Source organism: Trichogramma pretiosum, unplaced genomic scaffold (genome assembly GCF_000599845.2).
Source record: "Trichogramma pretiosum strain Unisexual culture from Peru unplaced genomic scaffold, Tpre_2.0 scaffold111, whole genome shotgun sequence".
In the NCBI taxonomy this organism is placed as follows: domain Eukaryota; kingdom Metazoa; phylum Arthropoda; class Insecta; order Hymenoptera; family Trichogrammatidae; genus Trichogramma; species Trichogramma pretiosum.
The window spans coordinates 58,307-76,416 of record NW_019640789.1 but is presented as its reverse complement, the minus strand read 5'-3'; the positions used below and the strand labels follow the sequence as shown (position 1 = coordinate 76,416).

The window sequence follows — 18,110 nt, the reverse complement described above, 5'->3', positions numbered from 1 at the left end:
AGCATACGACCGCTCACACTACTCATCAACGAACGCTTGAGGCTGTACTTACGTCGCCTCGAAAACGTCGAAAGTGAAGAACGGGCCAAGACGATCGAGGAATGGCAGGCCCAATGGACCTGCTCGAGGAAGGGTCGGTGGACACACCGACTGATCCCGAACATCATCCCGTGGATTGAGAGGAGGCACGGAGAAGTGAATGACCACCTCACGCTACTCCTGACCGGTCACGGCTGCTTCAGGTCATACCTGTGTCGAACAAACAACGACACAGGTGATCAGTGCCCGGTATGCCCGGCGGCGGTGGAGGATGGTGAGGTCATGACAAGACTGAGGAGCGAAGAGAGGGCAAGAAGAAGATAACCGGATGATGCGGTGAGAAAAATACGATGAAGAAACGAAGATAACTCCTCAGAAGTGAGCACACAGCTCGAGCCTCCCCCGCAAAGTAGTGCCTAAAGGTGGTCCCCCGGGGAAGGAAAGGGGCAGGAGATAAGGATGGGTTTTAGTCGGTATTAGTAGGGAGGCACATTACACGCCCACACAACATCTGTACACAAACAACAGTACACTACTCGAGTCCGACATATCCGTGCGACATACAAAAGTCGCACGTTGAATCCGTGAAAGGATTTCCCTCCTTCCCAAAAAAAAAAAAAACACACACACACACACACACAATGGGCCCCTTGGCTCAGTGGGTATAGTTCTTGCCTGCTGATACAAGGTACGCCGTAGGGCGTGGGTTCGATTCCCACCAGACGAATTTTCGAGGTTCGTTTTTTCGCCTGGTGTGGTCGAGCCCGTTCCCGAGGTGGAGCGGGTACCACTCAAAAAGAAGAACCGCGCTATGTCATCAGCCTCTGAAGTGGTAAAAAAAACCCCGATCACTGTGCTAGCTGGAAGCGATAGGATAACCATAAGTAGGAGCCCGAGGGGAGGACTCAAGAGGCTGGCAATAGATGAAGCACAACACTCCCTTGATGAAGTCGGAAGCGAGAACCACACTCACAAGAGGGCGCCAGATGTGAGAGCCAAGGCTCTGCTGGAACGCATGATGGCGCCTGAGGCGAGAACCACACTCACAAGACGACAACAGAAAAGAAGGAATATCAAAAACTCACGGAGACTCACAGCGTAGCGCCGGAAGCGAGAACCACACTCACAAGAGGGCGTCACATGCGGGGGCCTAGGCCCCTCCAGCACGCATGATGGCGCCTGAAGCGAGTACCACACTCACAAGACGACAACAGAAAAGGAGGAGCACTTACAGGGTAGCGCCGGAAGCGAGAACCACACTCACAAGATGGCACTAGACAGCGAGTTCTAAAAAAAGAAGATGTCTCACTCAGGAGGAGATGCCAGCAATGTGTGACCACGCAGTATACGGCTCTGAAAAAGGGGATACGACAATCGACGATGGCATCGCGCAGGATCGGAGGTTCACCAAGTAGAAAAAAGATGAGTCTCTGAACCCCTTATCGTCGCATATCACTATGCAACGGATGGGGGATGTATGGAAAAAACAACGACTAACAGAAGTAGCAGAAATGCTCAACTAACCCCGGCCTCACCGAAGAAATCCCTAACGGCGGTACCAGTGAGTGTCCGAATGGGGTGAAGTAGAAAAAAAAACGCAAATACATACAGTCATTTGTTGGTAATTCAATGTAGTTTCCAAATATGTAAACCAAATTGTCCTACGACGTCTGGTTCCAAATCTCGATTTCAAGCCTATCACAGGACTTCCTCTATGAGGAAGCAATTTGATATATACTTGAATAAAAATAATACTCACTCTACATGATCCTCCCCCATGTTTTTCTTTCCACCATTTTGTTTTTAATATATGTAATTTACCTTCCTCTTGCAATTTTAAAATTGTCCCACTGATTGCTGTTCTATAAGGTGAATCTGAAATAGAATAAATAAGTTAACGTCTAACGAGTTAAAATTTATACATTTGATTAGAACTGAATAATACCAACGCAATTATAAGTAAATAAAAGTTGAATGTTAAAGAAGTTAAAAATAATGTTCGTTTTAGATTTAAATCTACAAATTAGTCAAACGTACAATATAATAATAGTTCTGTTCAATTTTGTGTATATATGAGGACGCACGTATACAAATCACATCTGGTGAGTGTTATTTACCGTTTTTTGACGTGGTTGGAGTGAACTCTGCAATTAATTTAATGCCCTCTAATCTTTGGAACTTTTACCGTTAAGAATACAAATTTTATTACTATTTTTTCATCAGTTCATTTATTATATTCGTATACAATTTTTAACTCAATATCAAAAGTAGAAAAAAAGTTAAAAATCCAAAAAACATGAATCGAATAAGCAATAGTCAAAACAAAACACTCGGACCACGTGCACTGAAGAGCAAATCGATCTGTGTGAATCGAGCGCCTCGCGCTCGATGCGTAGTCGATCTGTGCACACAAGATTCGCAATCAGACTGCGAGAGAGTAAGGACGTGTCGTAGAGTGATAAGTTGCGAGTGAGAAAGGAGAAGCTGTGTGCCAGCGGTTGGGTTGGTCGTGAAGAAGCTGTGTAGCAGCAGGTGTTGATAGTGGCTATTCGTGGAGAAGCTGTGTGTGCAGTGGAAGGTCGTAGTGTTGTGTCCGTGGAGAGGCTGTGTTCAAGCCTGGAGTTCAGTGTGGCGAGAGAACTTTTGAGACGTGACGAGGCGATCGCGAGGCTAGGAAGGAAGCGAGCTACGCAAATTTGATGTACAGCGACCTTCTCATAAATCGTCCGAGGCATCTCTGAGGTAAGTTGAACGACCTTGGACCGGACAGACCACGAGGATGGAGCAGCTAGGGGACAGCGGAAGACGATATCAAGGAACAAAGGCCAAGACATAGGAGCGACGATAAGGTCGTAGATTGTAGTAGACTTGGTGGGTCGCGCGGATGTATGAGGGGTTTGTGAGAAGGTATGGGTAAGAAATAGGCAGTATTTCGCGTTGTAGAATTGTGTGTAATAGTCGTGGAAATCGGAGTTATTAATAGCGAGTACCTTGGACTTTCAGCATACATGATTCGAGTTGACGTGTCGCGTTTCAGGCCTGTGCGTGGCCATTTTGCGAAGCCGTATTTTCGCCTTAGACGCTCGAGTGAGAGCAAGCGAGATAACGTATCGTTTTGGTTGCTTGTGACTATATCGCGCGTCTGCTAGCGCGAGCAGAGCGAATGCGTCGACCGTATTTCGGAGAAACGTTCCGATTGCGCGCAGTGCAATTACGTGGCACTTGACTGGGACTCGTATCGGGCTAGAGTTGTAACCCTCGCGTTCTCCCCTTGGACTTGCGTATGATCGATTATTTTTGAGGCGTGATACGATGTTAGTAATGAATATTGAGATGAAGTAGCGAAACGAAGCGCGAGAGTAAAAATGATTGTATGAATGATAGTGAAGGTTGGAGTTGAATAAAGAAACGAGTATTTGTGTTCAAAAGAACATTTTTTCGTAGTCTTTTCGCGACTTTCTCTCACTCATTTTCAGTTTGGACTGCCGAAGCTCGTGGCGCACTTGGTGGTGGCTCGACCCCTTCTGAGGTAAGACTCAAGGATAGGCTATGCGGAACCTCTGTGAATAAATAATAGGACTGCAGGCTGAGCATGGGCAAGGGCCCAAATCCTCTCACGTCGCAACATAAAACATCGATTAAAGAATATTTTCTGCGTAAAAGAATTAACTTACTAGGGGGCATCGCTATACCATATCCTTTCGAATCAAGTAGTCCACCAATTTGAGTCAATTCACAATTCCGCTCAATCACATATTCTATAGATGTAGATTCCATAAGAAATGCATAATTTCCTTTATCTTTTATTACGCGAGTTACTCCTTCTACATTGCTCTTGGTAAAAACTTCATTTGGTGCTTTAGACGTTTCCATAAAATGCCACATCCGTTGATACGTAGAAAAATTGGAGTCCTATAAAAATTGAAACAATTTCCTAAGTTAAAAAAATATGGTAAGCATGAATTTAGATGTTTATTTATATTCAAGTACACGTTAGTATTTTCAAACAAAAAAAGTTCGACCCTGCTAGAAACAAATACTGTACACTTCACTAAATTCCATAGAACTTATGATAAATGAAAATCACAAAAAAAATCACCTAAAAAATTTTCAGATTTTTCAAGTGCTTCAGGCCTTCAGATGAAATCATTGAAAATTACAATTATTTCATCAATTATTTTCGGTGTAAGGAATTGATATACCCCGTGAAGTCTTGATCTGAAATACAAATTTTTTTCATTTCGTACATTGAGCATCTAGAACCAACGTTTTTTGATACAAAAATAGGTCCTTAAACATCAAAATTCATCGAAAAACATTTGAAAATTTATTTTTTTAATTTGTCGTTTAATAATAATAATTTTTTATATATTAAGTGTTGAAGGAGTCTCGTGCAGAATTTCTGGCCTCCCCTAGAAATCAAAAATAATATATTAGTCATTTTCCTACTTTTTTTTTAAAAATGTGTACGGCGATGTTTCAAAAAAATTTGGACAAAATGTGTTATCGAATAACATGATAAACGACTTTTCCTAAAGTTTTAGGCCAAAAAAAAAATTTGTGAAAGTGCCTCGCGACAAATGAGTGTTACAAACATAGTTTTTATCATTCTTTTTGGCGATTTTTAAAAAATTCTACAAGGGGGAGTTTGGACTCATCAAAGACATGGTTAAAATCATTTTTTTCGTCTAAAAAAGTACTTTTTGAAAAAAATTGACCTCGAGGTTTTTATGTAAAACCACATCTTGACCGTAGTTCAAGTAAATAGCTGATTTTGTTGATTTTCAGCAATATTCAAATGGCTCTATCGCAGTCAATTTTGAAGCAAATAGAAATCCGAAGCAATCAAAGTGAAGGTATTTTTATGACCTTCAATTTGCTAATTTTGATTTCTCTAAAATTACCTGCTGTAGAGCCGTTCAAATAATAATAAAAATCAGAAAAAATTTTCTAATTGCTGAGGTTCACTCAAAGAAACACCTTTTTTTTTAAACTCCCGGATATTTTATGAAAGTTTTAATTTGTTACATCCAGCCCGTAACAGGCCGGCCTGTGGAGAGTCAGGTGGGCATGCACGGTGAGTTGCTGCACGAGTCAGTGTAGGCGTGCATGTATTCTATACATTTATGTATACTATTGTATAGGCACCATAGCATGAGTGGATGCACTCGCGTAAGCAAGAACTCATAAATACGGGGCGATACTGGTATGGGTGCGCTCGCGTAAGCAAGAGCGCATACAGACATTGCGAGACTGGTGTATGTGTGCACGCGGAAGAAAGTGCTTACACACGCAAGCCGGCCTACGTATTAAGCTTAGTCCATAACTGGCCGATTCCCTGCCAGTCAGCCATACGCATGTATCCGCCGGATCCTCGCGCATGCGCACTAGTATAATCCATGGGACATACTGCCAAACGAAGATACAAGTATGTGCGGGCTCGCGCACACATGCTCCCTTATGAATGTTGTAACCGTTTACCCTCGGGACGCGAGCAAATGATTCGGCGAGATCTTCATATGCTGTAGAGAAGGAGAAAAATCTGGGTGTCGAAAGAATCCACTCGATCATGTAGAAAGTAACAATAATAATGAGGCTGAATTTATTGTAGAAAAGAGCGCCAGTCACGAATGTGACGCCTGAATATATTGTACATTAAATGAATCGACGAATTACAAGTAAGGGTTTTCGAGCACGCGTTTGACATAGAAATAAGAATATCCTCTCGATACAATACGCACACGAGATTAGGCCACCGCGGCTAGACACGGCAGATACGGCGGTCGTGAGTTTGGGCTAAGCGAGGATGACGTCGAGAGAGATAGAGCTTACGTAATAATAGAATATATGGCGCATGCACGCGAGAGAGTTGTAGGCGACTTACATTTGCTGACGCTGATTATCGGGCAGGTGATGCAGGCCAAATTGATTGCAGAAGAAGCGAGGGCAGACGAGAGGAAAGCCAGGCGACGATGGATTCGCAACAGGTAGCTCGCACGCACACAACACAACCGAACTCAATACAGAACCACAGTAGTAGCGTCGCTGAGCGCGGACCAGCACAGAGTGCTCGCACAGTCTCTCAATCGTTGGCCCGTCAGTCAATCAGGCCTCTCTTCTGTGACAGCTTTTCGTATGCTTCTCCTCAGCAGGCGCGCGGATCTTACACACGGGTCGCGTCTCTCGCTACGGATTCGGCGCTCTTGTAAACGGCGCCGATCCAAGTCTCATATCAGGCTCACGATACTCGGATCTCTCTCTCTCAACACGGGTCTAGGATAAGGGTAAAAGGAAGGAGTACCGCCGGACTCTGTACTGGCTGTCTACTTACTTACAATGTTTTTTTTTTATGTATTAATATATCTTATTTAGTAAAAAGAGAAAAGAGAAGTTTACGTTAAGCGGTAACTGTAACATGTTGGTTTAGACTGTACATAGGTTATGTAGATACATCCACATCAATTTCCCTTTGTTCCATCCCCGCGGAAACCGCCGTTAGGCATTACTTCAGAGGGTGGAGAGATTGGCATTATGCGCTTCATGAGGGCTTGGATGGCGTGGCATTTTCTTCTAGCTACATCGTCCGGTCATCTCCTTCTGTTCATTCCTTCATCTCTCAGTCTTATCACAACTGAGTGGGTAAAGGAATCAATCGCGACCCTTCAACTCGCTCGTGAGCATGAGCCTGGTGGGGTTTTCCGGCGTCATGATCTCATGGAGCAGAGCCTGTAGCTTTTCTCTTTCTTCGCTGAACTTCGGACAGTGATAGAATACATGTTCCACGTTCTCGATGGATGAGGGGCCAATCGGTCATTGCACGCTTTGATTATGATCGTAGCATCGGCTATGGTTTTTAAAGAAGCCATCCCCGGTCAAGTGTTGCGTGAGGTGGTAGTTCAACTCTCCGTGTCCCCTTTCGATCGACACTCTGATATTTGGGATCGGTCGATGCGTCCATCGGGCCTTCGTCGACTGGTCCCATGCTTTCTGCCATTTACTTAGCGTTGCCAAGCGTTCCTCGTCCTTTGCATCCTCTCGGTAGCGACAGTAGAGCCGCGTTCGCTCGTCTGCGAGGAGAGCTAGTGGAGGTATGCCGGTAAGGACGTACGTCGTCTCGTAAGAGACATGCGCCTGGCCACCGAACACACGCAGGCAGGCTCGTCGGTGGGCTGACTCCGCCTGGCGAATGTAGGCTCGCTTTTTTGTGGCTGTGTTCCATGTACGGGCTCCATACAGGAGTGTGGAGTCTACAACGTAAGCATACAGCTTACATCGGCTACTTCTGGACCCGCCAGAGTTAGGCATGATCTACGTAAGGGCACCGATCACACCGGATCCCTTCGCGCTGACTGTTCGGAGGTGGTGATCGAACTTCAGCTTGGCGTCGATGTGCAGGCCCAGGTAGTGGATGGAGGGGGACAATCGTATGCTGCGGTCGCCTTCCGTGATGGTGATGGTTTCCACTTCCTTCCTGCCGGTGATGAGCAGAGCCTTCATCTTGTGGTCAGCTGTTTACAAGCTTGGAGCGCGCCTCACACCTGTAGAATGGTAGCGTTCAGATCGTGTTCGATCTACCAAAGGTGCTTGGCAACTGCCACCACGGTGATGTTGTCCACGGAGCGGACAATACGAACATCGCCCTCGAAGTTGAGGTGCAAGATGGCGTCATATATGACATTCCACAGGATCGGGCCCAAAACTGACCCCTGTGGGACACTTGCTGTGAATTCGTAGGACTCCGGGCCATCGTACGTAGTGAAGTCGAGCACTCTTGCTGAGAAGTAGCTGGCAATTATTCTTAGAAAGTAATTGGGTACGAGCAAACGGCGTAAAGCAGCGAGGATATTGTCCTACCGGCCCGAATTGAACGCGTTCGTCACGTCACGGAGCCACCTTCTGCCTACTACTGCATTCCGGGTGGTGGAAATGACGTCTTCGATTCAATCTATCGTTGATCGTCCTTCTCGGAAGCCTTACTGTCGCTCCGAGAGGCTTCCGAGTCTCTTTGTAAAAGCTTTCAGCCGGTCACATATGATTCTCTCAAGAATCTTGCCCTCCGTGTCCAGCATACACAGCGGACGATACGAGGACGGCTCGTCGGGAGGTTTACCTGGCTTTTGGATCAGGACGAGCCTTTGGCGCTTCCAGCCAGATGGAAAAATGCCAGTCTCCAGATATGTCGTGTACACCCGCAAGAAGATGTCAGGACGTGCGGCTATAGCAATCTTGAGCGCCGAATTGGGTACGCCATCAGGGCCGGGCACAGAGCACTCCTTGATCCTCGACTGAGCTCCTTTGAGTTCCTCTAAGGTGACGGTTGGGATAAGCTCTCCTGCCTGACGCGGGAGCTGTAAGGTGGGCCTGCTCGGCACTCGTGTAAACAGAGCCGCCACCGCTCCGCGCACCAGGAGAGGGGAGCTATGCTGCTTATTCTGCGGGCATTGCAGGCGCGACATGAGAATTTTTTATGGTTTGCTTCAGACGTCTCTGTCGACCTCGTCGCAAAGCTGTCTCCAGCACCGGCGCTTGCTGGTCTTGATCGCCACGCACATTAGACGTCTTGTGGAGGTGTAGTTCACGCTGTGGGCTTTCTCGTCTTGCTGGCCACGCGATCTCTGGAAGAGTCTGCGAGCTCGCAGGCAGGAGGGCCGTAAATCAGTGATCTCCACCGTCCACCAGTATACCGGTTTACGACGACGACGGTGAGGATTTTTCTTGGATAGGAGGCATCAAATGCGCCGGTAAAGACGTCCATGAGGCTCGACGCCATATCCTCCGCGGTCCCGCGAGCGACTGATGCGCCGGACACGATGGCAGAGAAACGATGGTCGCTGTGAGTGTACCACCCACTCACCCTGTCTGCCGTTGAAGGTTGGCACGTCACCGGTGTTAAGCAGCACCACATCAAGGAGAGTGAGCGCGTCAAAAAGGATGAACGCCCATGGTCTAGTCGCCCTATATCCCCACTCCGTCGACCATACGTTGAAGTCCCCCGCAATCGCCAGTTGGTGAGCACCACTGTGATATCCACCTGCAGCTTGCGTCCTGGCAGCAGCACATCATTGAGCGAGAGCCTGTTTGTTGTCCTGCGTGAGGCGTTGAAGAAGACTCGAATCTTTCCTGGCTTGCCATCTCCGTACGCAATAAACAAGCCTGTGCCACGCCACGCGAATCTCCCAAAATGTCTGTAGTAGGTCCTGGTGATTGATTCTTCGCAGCGCTTTTAATCGTCAGTGTATTCTTCCTTGTACCAATCCTTTCAATATCAATAACAGGTTAACATCAGCGGTCAACACGCAGTCGACTTAAGGTAGTTCCCTCAGACCTGACCGACAAATTTTGGCATATGTCTAGAATAAATCTGAAAAAATTCATACGCTTTCCTTGACAAATTCTAAGACTTTTTTGTTCTTTTAAAATTTTTCGTAGAGTTCATGCTTATTGAGATAAAAAATCGCAAAGATTCATTGCTTGAAATTGTTTAAATTCGAATCGTTTATAGCTCGTGAATAATAGATTTTAGAGAAAATTTGCAAGAGCACGTTTTTGTTTAAAATGACCCTAAAAACCTTAAAAAATGGGTTTTAGGTAAAAAAGTTGAAATTTTTATTTTTGCAATGTTTTTACATTAACTTTTCTCAAAAACTGTTTGGTCAAGTTTTTCCAGTTTTTGAGCTATATTTTAGTACATACTGAACAATCATCTCCTAGTTTTTGAAAAGATTTTATCGATGCGTTTTTTTATAATTACACAAAATAGCGTATTTTCGACACGCTAGCATAGGGATCCCATGTTAAAGTACCGAACTTTGATTAATTATATTTCGGAAATGGTTTGGTTAAAGTTCCTAAAATTTCTCACATATATGAAAAGCACTGTCAATAATATGAGATTAAAATTTCGATTATCGATAGTCATTTTTTTGAGGGAACTACCTTAAGCCGGTATGTGAAACTGTGGATCGGCCATCTCGAGATCTTTCAAATGCGGCAAAGAATCTAATGGTATTTTTTGCTGCGATAGATATCTCGTTATCTCCGGTAATATCAGTGCTGAAATATCCATGGCAAAATCTGCTAGCTTCAGCGACTTAACTGTGCATCACATTTCACTTCGCGCTCTTACGGTCACTCCAGCGCCAAGTCCGATGATAGCCACGCTGTCTTCCTCCTGGATAGCTGTGGTATGCGCATAGACTGTTGGCTCTATCATAGAGTCCGCCTCAGGGACCTTGACTCCGTTGACCTGGTCTTCACCGCCACCACTCGCATCTCGACGCCTCGTCGTTTTCCTGTCAGCATCGTCGGCGTGGAGCTTAGTGTGATGCTTTCTTCGAAGGTCCAGCATCGCTAACTTGACGGGCAGCGGTCAACAAAATGCGACCTATGCAAACAGTTCAGGCACAGCATCTTCTTCCTGCAAAATTCCAAATGCTGAGGTTGAGACATGTCCAAGAACTTGAAACGCTTATGGAGCTAATGCGCTGATTGGCACAAGTCGAAAAGAGACGCATTTCTTGCTTCAGTACTGTCCTCCTGAACTGGCGTATTATTGGCGAACGCGCGCTGCTGTCCTCCATTGCGAGATCTTGACGTGTGAGCATCACGGCTTTCATTCGATGGTCTTGCTTGTTCCAAGGAGTAAATGCGTCTCTCGAGAAAGTTTATTAGATCGCTATGGGTCGGCAGATCAGCGTAACTCACGAGAGTTCGCATCGAGCTTGCGTTCTACGCAATGCACTATCCATGCATCATAGTGTTCTACCGGACACTAAAGTTCCTTCAATGAGCGGAATTCTTCCTCTGAGTGATAGGTAGCTGGATCAGATGTTCCAGTGTGTTGGTAAGTCGAATACGCTTATTATCGTATCAACGCATAAATTTGTCCCACGCGACAGGGGCTCAAAGTTAGATTTTCATGTTTTGAGGATATTCTGCTTGTTACTCTGCTTTTTTAGGGTGCATATGAAAAAATTTTTAAACCATGTTTTTTCATGTAAAATTTGATTTAAAATTCAAATCTGTACTCAAATGAGACATTCATAACCTCAAAACCCCTTAAAATTAAAAAAATAGTGTAAAAGTCCATCAAAGTAAAAAAATAAATATGTTCTTATACCTCAAATCAGCCAATATTGTAATATGTTGATCGATACATCAAAATACAACTTCTAATAAAGTTTGGTAACTGAGTTTCCATTACGGATCATTTTGTAGCTTGCGAAGAGCCAAAAAACATGGAAAATGAGGAAAAAACCTTTCTTCAAAACGACCGACAGGACGCTAAAATGATCGTAGAGAACTCTTTTTTTTTAAATTTCTCGTTGAAAAGAGTACTTTTTGACGATGCACTTTGCATTGAGATAACACAATAAATAAACTCCAGGTAAACGTTGAAACGATCCATTTTTTAAGAAATTCATAAAAATCCGATTTTCTTCGAGCGCGCCAAATTTTTCCTGCTTTAAAAATCACCTCAGTGGACATTTTTCTTGTTAGTACTTATTTCAAAGAAAAGAAAGAGACCGCGGGCGATGGTTTTGAATTTAAAAACCGACCTCGACCAAAATCCCGGATTTATACGCATTATGTGGTTCCATATCTTAATTCTGAGCTCAGGTGGTGGTTGAAACATGTTTATTAGCCTATAAGTTGATGAATCGCGGAGTTTAGAATCTCAAAACATCATTTTTCTATTTTCTGCAATTGGTAGAGTGAAAAAAGGCGAATTTGAGCAAAAAACAGCGAAAAAAATATTAATCGACGTTGAGGAGACAGAAAGAATCATTTGTACGCCCCTGCCTTGAACGAGCTTTCATTTTATACATGAAACTAACAGAAAATCACTATTACAAATCGATTCTAGAAAAAAGCCTAAAAACGGCCCAATCCTATTATTTATGTCGATATCACAAGATCTCCTTATGCTGCATAGTCAATAGCATACGTTTGTTTATGTTTGGTTCTAGCTTCGCTGCTAGGGGGCGAGCGCATTTCTTATGTTGTTCCACAAATGAGTTAAAGCCAAAGATTGTTAAGTAGAGGAAGAAATAAAGCTCCGGCATGTTCCGGGTTGAACTCAAATCCCTGATTTTCATTGACTGAGAAACGGGTTAGCCACTCTACCTGAGAAGTAAGTTCATTGCTTACTTTTCAAACAGACTGCTAAATAGAAGAAATAACTGAGGGTTTGAATGATCTACAGAAGGTAGCGATCAAACTACCAGACGGTCAAACTCTTATGCCTATGACACCTGCACAGCGAGAACGACGCCGTAAACAGCAACGGCGATCCCGAGCACGTAAACGAGAGGAAGTATAACAGCAGAGCCTATTATACTTCCTATTATACTGCCTATTAAGAGATACTATTAATAGAATTTTGGACTTGCCTCTTCCTTCTTGGGCTGGTCAAAAACACGTGGCTCGTTTTATGCCGAGTTTGGAATACAACATAGAAGAGATACAGCCAATAGTCTGCTCCATTGTCGTCGTGCCGTCTACCAATCATCACTTGTACTATAACGATCGTGAACACCTAGAGTTCTAGATCGTTTTTTTGCATCTTACAAACTGGTCTTTTCAGAGCTCTGCAAATAATCAAAGAGTAATTCAAATTCTTAATCGTTATCATACGATAACAGTAGCTGAGATCTATTCTGAGTTTGACAAGATAAACCTTGCCGTCGGTGTCAAAATGTGTGCAAGGGCACGACCGCCAATGATAAACTCAGTGCCAAGCGATTACAATGAAAAAAACATAAGTCACGTATCCACATAAAAATAAGTTGGATTATTTGAAATGAAAGAATTACGCATAAGCGTAACTTTGTCAGAAACAGGAGAAAAATGATCTCCGTGAAAGTTATAATCGTAATACTGATGAGTGAGTAGCAAGACTGCACTTGGCTTACAATCACATCTACACACAGGTAAAAGAGTAATTACGCTGTAAAAAAGAATTTAAAACTAGATAACAACTGGACAAACTTTTTTCGAAGCAAACGCAACGAGCCAGGCTCTTCGTCCAAGGGCAGGAGGCGGAAACGACCAAGCTTGTGCTACGCCTGGTCTTCTCGCCTGTTTTTCGAACAAGTCAGATTATTTGAGGGCCGACAACAATTAGCCACAAAGTTGCCGGTGTTCTCTTCACATGAGTGGCTTCGAGACTTGAGATACGTATTCAGAATAGCGGTTGTCAAGTCTGCGTCTGTGAGAGATGAGCTAAAGCTCCTGTATGATAAGAGCGAAAGCTAAATAGTAGGTTGACTAGAGTTGATGAAAGTGAGCCTCGTAGCTCGATTTAGTGTAAGCTCGAAAGACTGATTTCTAAGTACACACTAGTTTGTGTGTGTGAAAAGAAGAGATGGTCGTTGAACCGGTGGTTCAGAGAGCCTTGAAAGTTGAAAGGCGATATTGTAGAATGTCAATACGGCTATGTTGTTACGTGCCGTTTAATGAGAACGTTGACGACGTAATTGTTAGATTTTGAAAATCAATTTCCACTCGGCAATGAGTGTATACTTTCATATACGGTTTAAATCAGGATTAATCAACGTGACAAAAACAAACTCGACCTTGCGTTGAGTCTAAAATTTGCTCGATCGCGTATCTTCTTGCTTTGCGTCGCTATTTCGATCGGAAGTTCTTGCAATGGATTTTGAAATCCGAATAATTGACTGATTTGACTGATACTGTTGCTTGATGTTGCTTGCAAATAATTTCGCCATACCAGTAGCAAAATTACAATGCGCGTGAGAGTACAAAAACCGCGATTGCAGCGTATAATCTAAGCGAAAGAAAACACGCATGAATGCCAATAGTATCAAACTCACACACACATATACGACTATAGTCAAATTTCGCACTGGCTTCGCGACCACTAAGGTTGAACGCCTGAATTAAGGGGACCGACCTGTGTTAAAAGCTTAAATTCAGCTTCAACTAAAAATAGCTATATGAATCGGAATAGTGGAAATTTTTTTTTGTGATAGTAAAATATGTTCATTCTACACCAGATTGACCAAAAACAACTTCTACCCAAGCTCTGAAATACCAATTACATCGCTTTTTTCATAAGACGAAATATTGTGTTATAAATCACTTGCCGCACGATCTTGAAAAGAGTTTTTCTTCAATATTGATCTATGGGGTCTCAAAATCTTCAGAAAAGTACTCTCATCCACCTAAGCGGAGCAGAATTTTTAAAAATTGCGTAGAACTTCATATACACGTCAAAATGTGCCAATTTTTGAGAAAATTAGTATTTTATCAACACTAGAAGCCATATTAAAGATCTTGGAAGAAAAACAAACTTTTTTTTTAAAATTCTGCTCCACTTAAGTGGATCAGGGTACTTTTCTGAAGATTTTGAGACCCCATAGATCAATATTGATGAAAAGCTCACGTCAGAATCGCGTGTCAAGTGAATCCTATTATAATATTTAGTATTATGAAAAAATAAGCGTAATTGGCATTTCAGAGCTTGGATAGAAGTTTTTTTTGGTCAATCAGGTGTCTAATAAACATATTTTACGATCACAAAAAAAAAATTTCCACTATTTCGATTTATATAGCTATTTTTTGAATTTAAGCTTTTAACACAGGTCGGTCCCCTTAAATGAACCGCACGTTCGAAAAAATTACTCCTCGCTCCCGACGCTGAGACGGTCGGCCGAACCGCCCGGTGTTAGGTATGCATAAAAAATAATTCTTGCTCGCTAAATAACTCGCAGATGTTAATAAAATGCAAGCTGACGCCCTGTTGCTCGAAATGCCTACAGAGCTGATGCTATATCACGTACACTTCCGAAGAAGGTACGTCGGCTGTGGCAAAGCTAGGCGAATTTTGCGACATTTATTGGCGAGATGTTTAATGAGCGATTTGTATTTAATGAGTTAATCATGTACAGGGTGTTGAATTTAAACGCGATTCGGAAGCAGCCGAGGGGAGCAAGAAACGCAAAATAAACGAAACGCTCACCGTCGAGTCAGGCTTATCCAATCTCCGGTCGCGATCTCGTCAGCCTCAACCAGAAGAAAAGGATTCATCGGACGATGACACACGCAGCAGCAGCAGTTGAAACAGCGACGATCTCGCCCACAGCAGCCGATGAGAAAACCCTCGAAGTCTGTTGAAAAAATCGCAAAGAAGCGAGCAAGAGATAAGGCAGTCTGCAGAAATGCCTCGTTGCAAAGCAGCCGACGCTGCTACAGCTCGCTGACCTCCCTCGTATGTCGCCGGTGTGACGCGCGCAGTCCTCTACGCAAATCACCAAGATAGCGTCAATTTGGCGGATGATGACGATGATGACGTTGTTCGCAACGGCCTCGAAGATTTCAAAATGGCACTCTGAATGCTTATTATGTGCTGTCAGCGGACGTAGAGGTTTTATACTGACGCGTTCACGTCAATGATTTTCGTGAACTCCGGCTTGATAACGGCCATAGAGATTTCACAGTAGTACTCTCAAGTCAATGATTTCGTGAACTTCGGCTTGGCTAGAAAATTATAACTTTTGCACAGCACTGATATGCCGCAATGACAACGACGACGACGACGACGACACAACTACACAAACACAGCAAGAAAAATCACTTTGGCTCCAAAGATGTCGATGGCCGAAATACTATTTAAATTAACTAAGTTTTTTTAGCTTTGTTTTAATTTAGCACTCATTGCGGAAATGATTAACTTAGATTTTTTTCTCTACGCTGACGGACTATGTTGCCGAATTGGAGTCTGGCTCTCGTGTGTCGTTCTGCTACGCACGTTGCTGCCTGCTTCATGCTTCCGAGTGCGTGAAATGGCCCGCTGCTGCTTATGTGTGGTATATTGCCGCGTATGAAAATGGCGCGCTGTATGTTTAACGTGCCGTGTGATCTGCTGCCAGCCTGTGTGCTGTATACTGCCATGTATGAAAATGACGCGCTGTTTCAAAGCCCAAGATGTCAACAAAAAATTTAACTTTCTTCTTCTTTTTATTTTTACCCTCTTGCAGCTCCTGCGACCTCGATCTCTAGGCGAACTCTACCCACGTCGTTCGGGTCACCAGTATGGAATTTAATGGGTATTTCCGGGTAGGCCTCATGAGGTTGCTCCTCGTAGATGATGTACCTGACCTTGGTCCTCAGAAGCGGACGATATCTCCATACATATATCGCCACTGTTGCGTGTTCGGGTTTCCGTAGAGAGAGTGCAGGAAAGGTAGGGTTCACCGGTTACTGGGATCGAGAGAAAACTAGGTGCAAAATGACTAATCACTCGAATTTGCTGAATAGAATTTGTACACTTTATTTTGTTACGTCATGGTTTTAGATCGGAACTTACAAGAGGTGCTCACTCGACAAAGGTCTGACTAAGAATCTCGCTGAACTTGAACTAAGAACCGCTGATGCTCGAACAGCGAGGCGCAGCGGATCGGCGCCAGCCGCGCGATTGTAGAATTTCGTGTGCGTGAGCCCACACTCTGCCCGGCCTGTTCAATCACAATAGAAGACGCGGAGCATGTGTTCTTTCGCTGCCCGCGATTCCACAAAGAGAAGAAGAGACTTTAACAAGTCTTCCAAGAAGTAATCAAGCTGGAAAACATCGTCAGGCTCATGCTTGAGACCGCAGGCGATTGGATGGCGGTAGCGTCTTTCACGCAGTCAGTCGTCTCCAGAATAAGGCAAGAGGCACAAAAGATGTAAAAACGATCCGGACAATGCTGCAAGAAGAAGACGACGCTTCTGGTTCCCGAACCCCGTATGACCGTAAGGTGGACGGAAAATGTACGAAAAAGACACAGATGTAGCAGAGAAGCTCTATAGAGTTCCCACCGCAACAATGTTTAACGACGGGTTGTAGTGGGGTACTCGTTTCGAAGGGCCACTGGCTGCAGAGCTCCTCTGCCCACGTCCAAAAAAAAAATCACACATACATACCAAACATGTGTCAGAAATTCGATCTAGTATATAGAAATATTATTAAATATACCCTACGATGATTATACACGAAAGCCGAAATAGAACGAGTCACAAAGCTTCCTCAATGAGGATACAAAAAGCATGATGATGACTTCTTAATTTATCAATTTTTTAATAACTAATGATTTTCAAAAGAATTATAAAATAAAAGTTTTCAAGCTTAATTAATATAAAAAATACAAATTTGATATAAATACCCGAAAGAAAGCTGCAGTGCTACCACCCTTAAGAGCACCATATTTTATCTTCGTCTGTTTTGCCAAATCTTCTGCACTTTCTATTGGGGAATCCATGCGTTCTACTGTCAAAAATGCGGCAAGATTTGCTGTGTACGATGATATCATTATCAAAGTGAAAAACCACCACATACCTGCTACCATACGTGTGGACAATGCTCTAAAAAAGGTTCAATAATATGAAATATGAATAAAAATGATTCAATTGTGATTGAAAATTGTAATAATTCTATTGTCTAAACACGTAGTTTATTTACTTGCTACTGATCATTGATTTACTGTGTAGGGGTATGAAATACAACTAATTTGCAAGTGTTCATTTCCTTCCAAGAAAAATTGGAAACCAGAACAGCAATCACAAGATGAAGTCAAAAATTACAGTCTCAATATGTCGTAGCAAAGCGTACAGGAAGGACGAACTATAAAAAAAACACGGGTCCCTGAAACCCTATTGAATTAACTATTGAATAAATGTCCATTGTATTCACAATGACGCTGTAACTTGGTATGTGTATAAAATGAAAGTCAACTGAAAAATTGTATCGTTAAATGTTTATTGTTCAAAACCAAAATCTTTTTTTTTGCTCAAACGATAAACTGCCACCTTTTAGTTACTGTTGCTGTGCTTCCTCTCTCGTTGCTATGGAAATCTTTTTTTGAATTGATTCCCATTTACCCCACCTCCTTCCCTCCTACCATTTCTCCCTTCAACTGTCCACCTGTAATGATTCTAAACAATGTAATTTATAAATTCTTGTTTCTAACTTCTTTTATTGTTCTTTCCAAATAATTTAATATCTTTAAACAAATTCAACTACTAATGATATCATTGCCACTGCACATTAAAACTTACGGTATTTTAGATTA

General features: G+C 43.2%; 1 protein-coding gene across 1 annotated transcript in view; it reads right to left on the bottom strand.

Moving 5' to 3' along the window:
* Nucleotides 1–505: 505 nt before the first annotated feature.
* The window catches only part of LOC106653788 (glutamate receptor ionotropic, kainate 2), a 63,589-nt gene continuing 45,984 nt past the window's right edge, over nt 506–18,110 (bottom strand). Inside the window, exons 6-9 of the mRNA XM_023460812.1 lie at nt 17,205–17,403; nt 3,714–3,951; nt 1,799–1,914; nt 506–550 (exon numbers count right to left, since the gene is read on the bottom strand). Of these exons, the coding sequence (XP_023316580.1) occupies nt 506–550; nt 1,799–1,914; nt 3,714–3,951; nt 17,205–17,403 (598 nt within the window). The remainder of the gene's footprint in view (nt 551–1,798; nt 1,915–3,713; nt 3,952–17,204; nt 17,404–18,110) is intronic.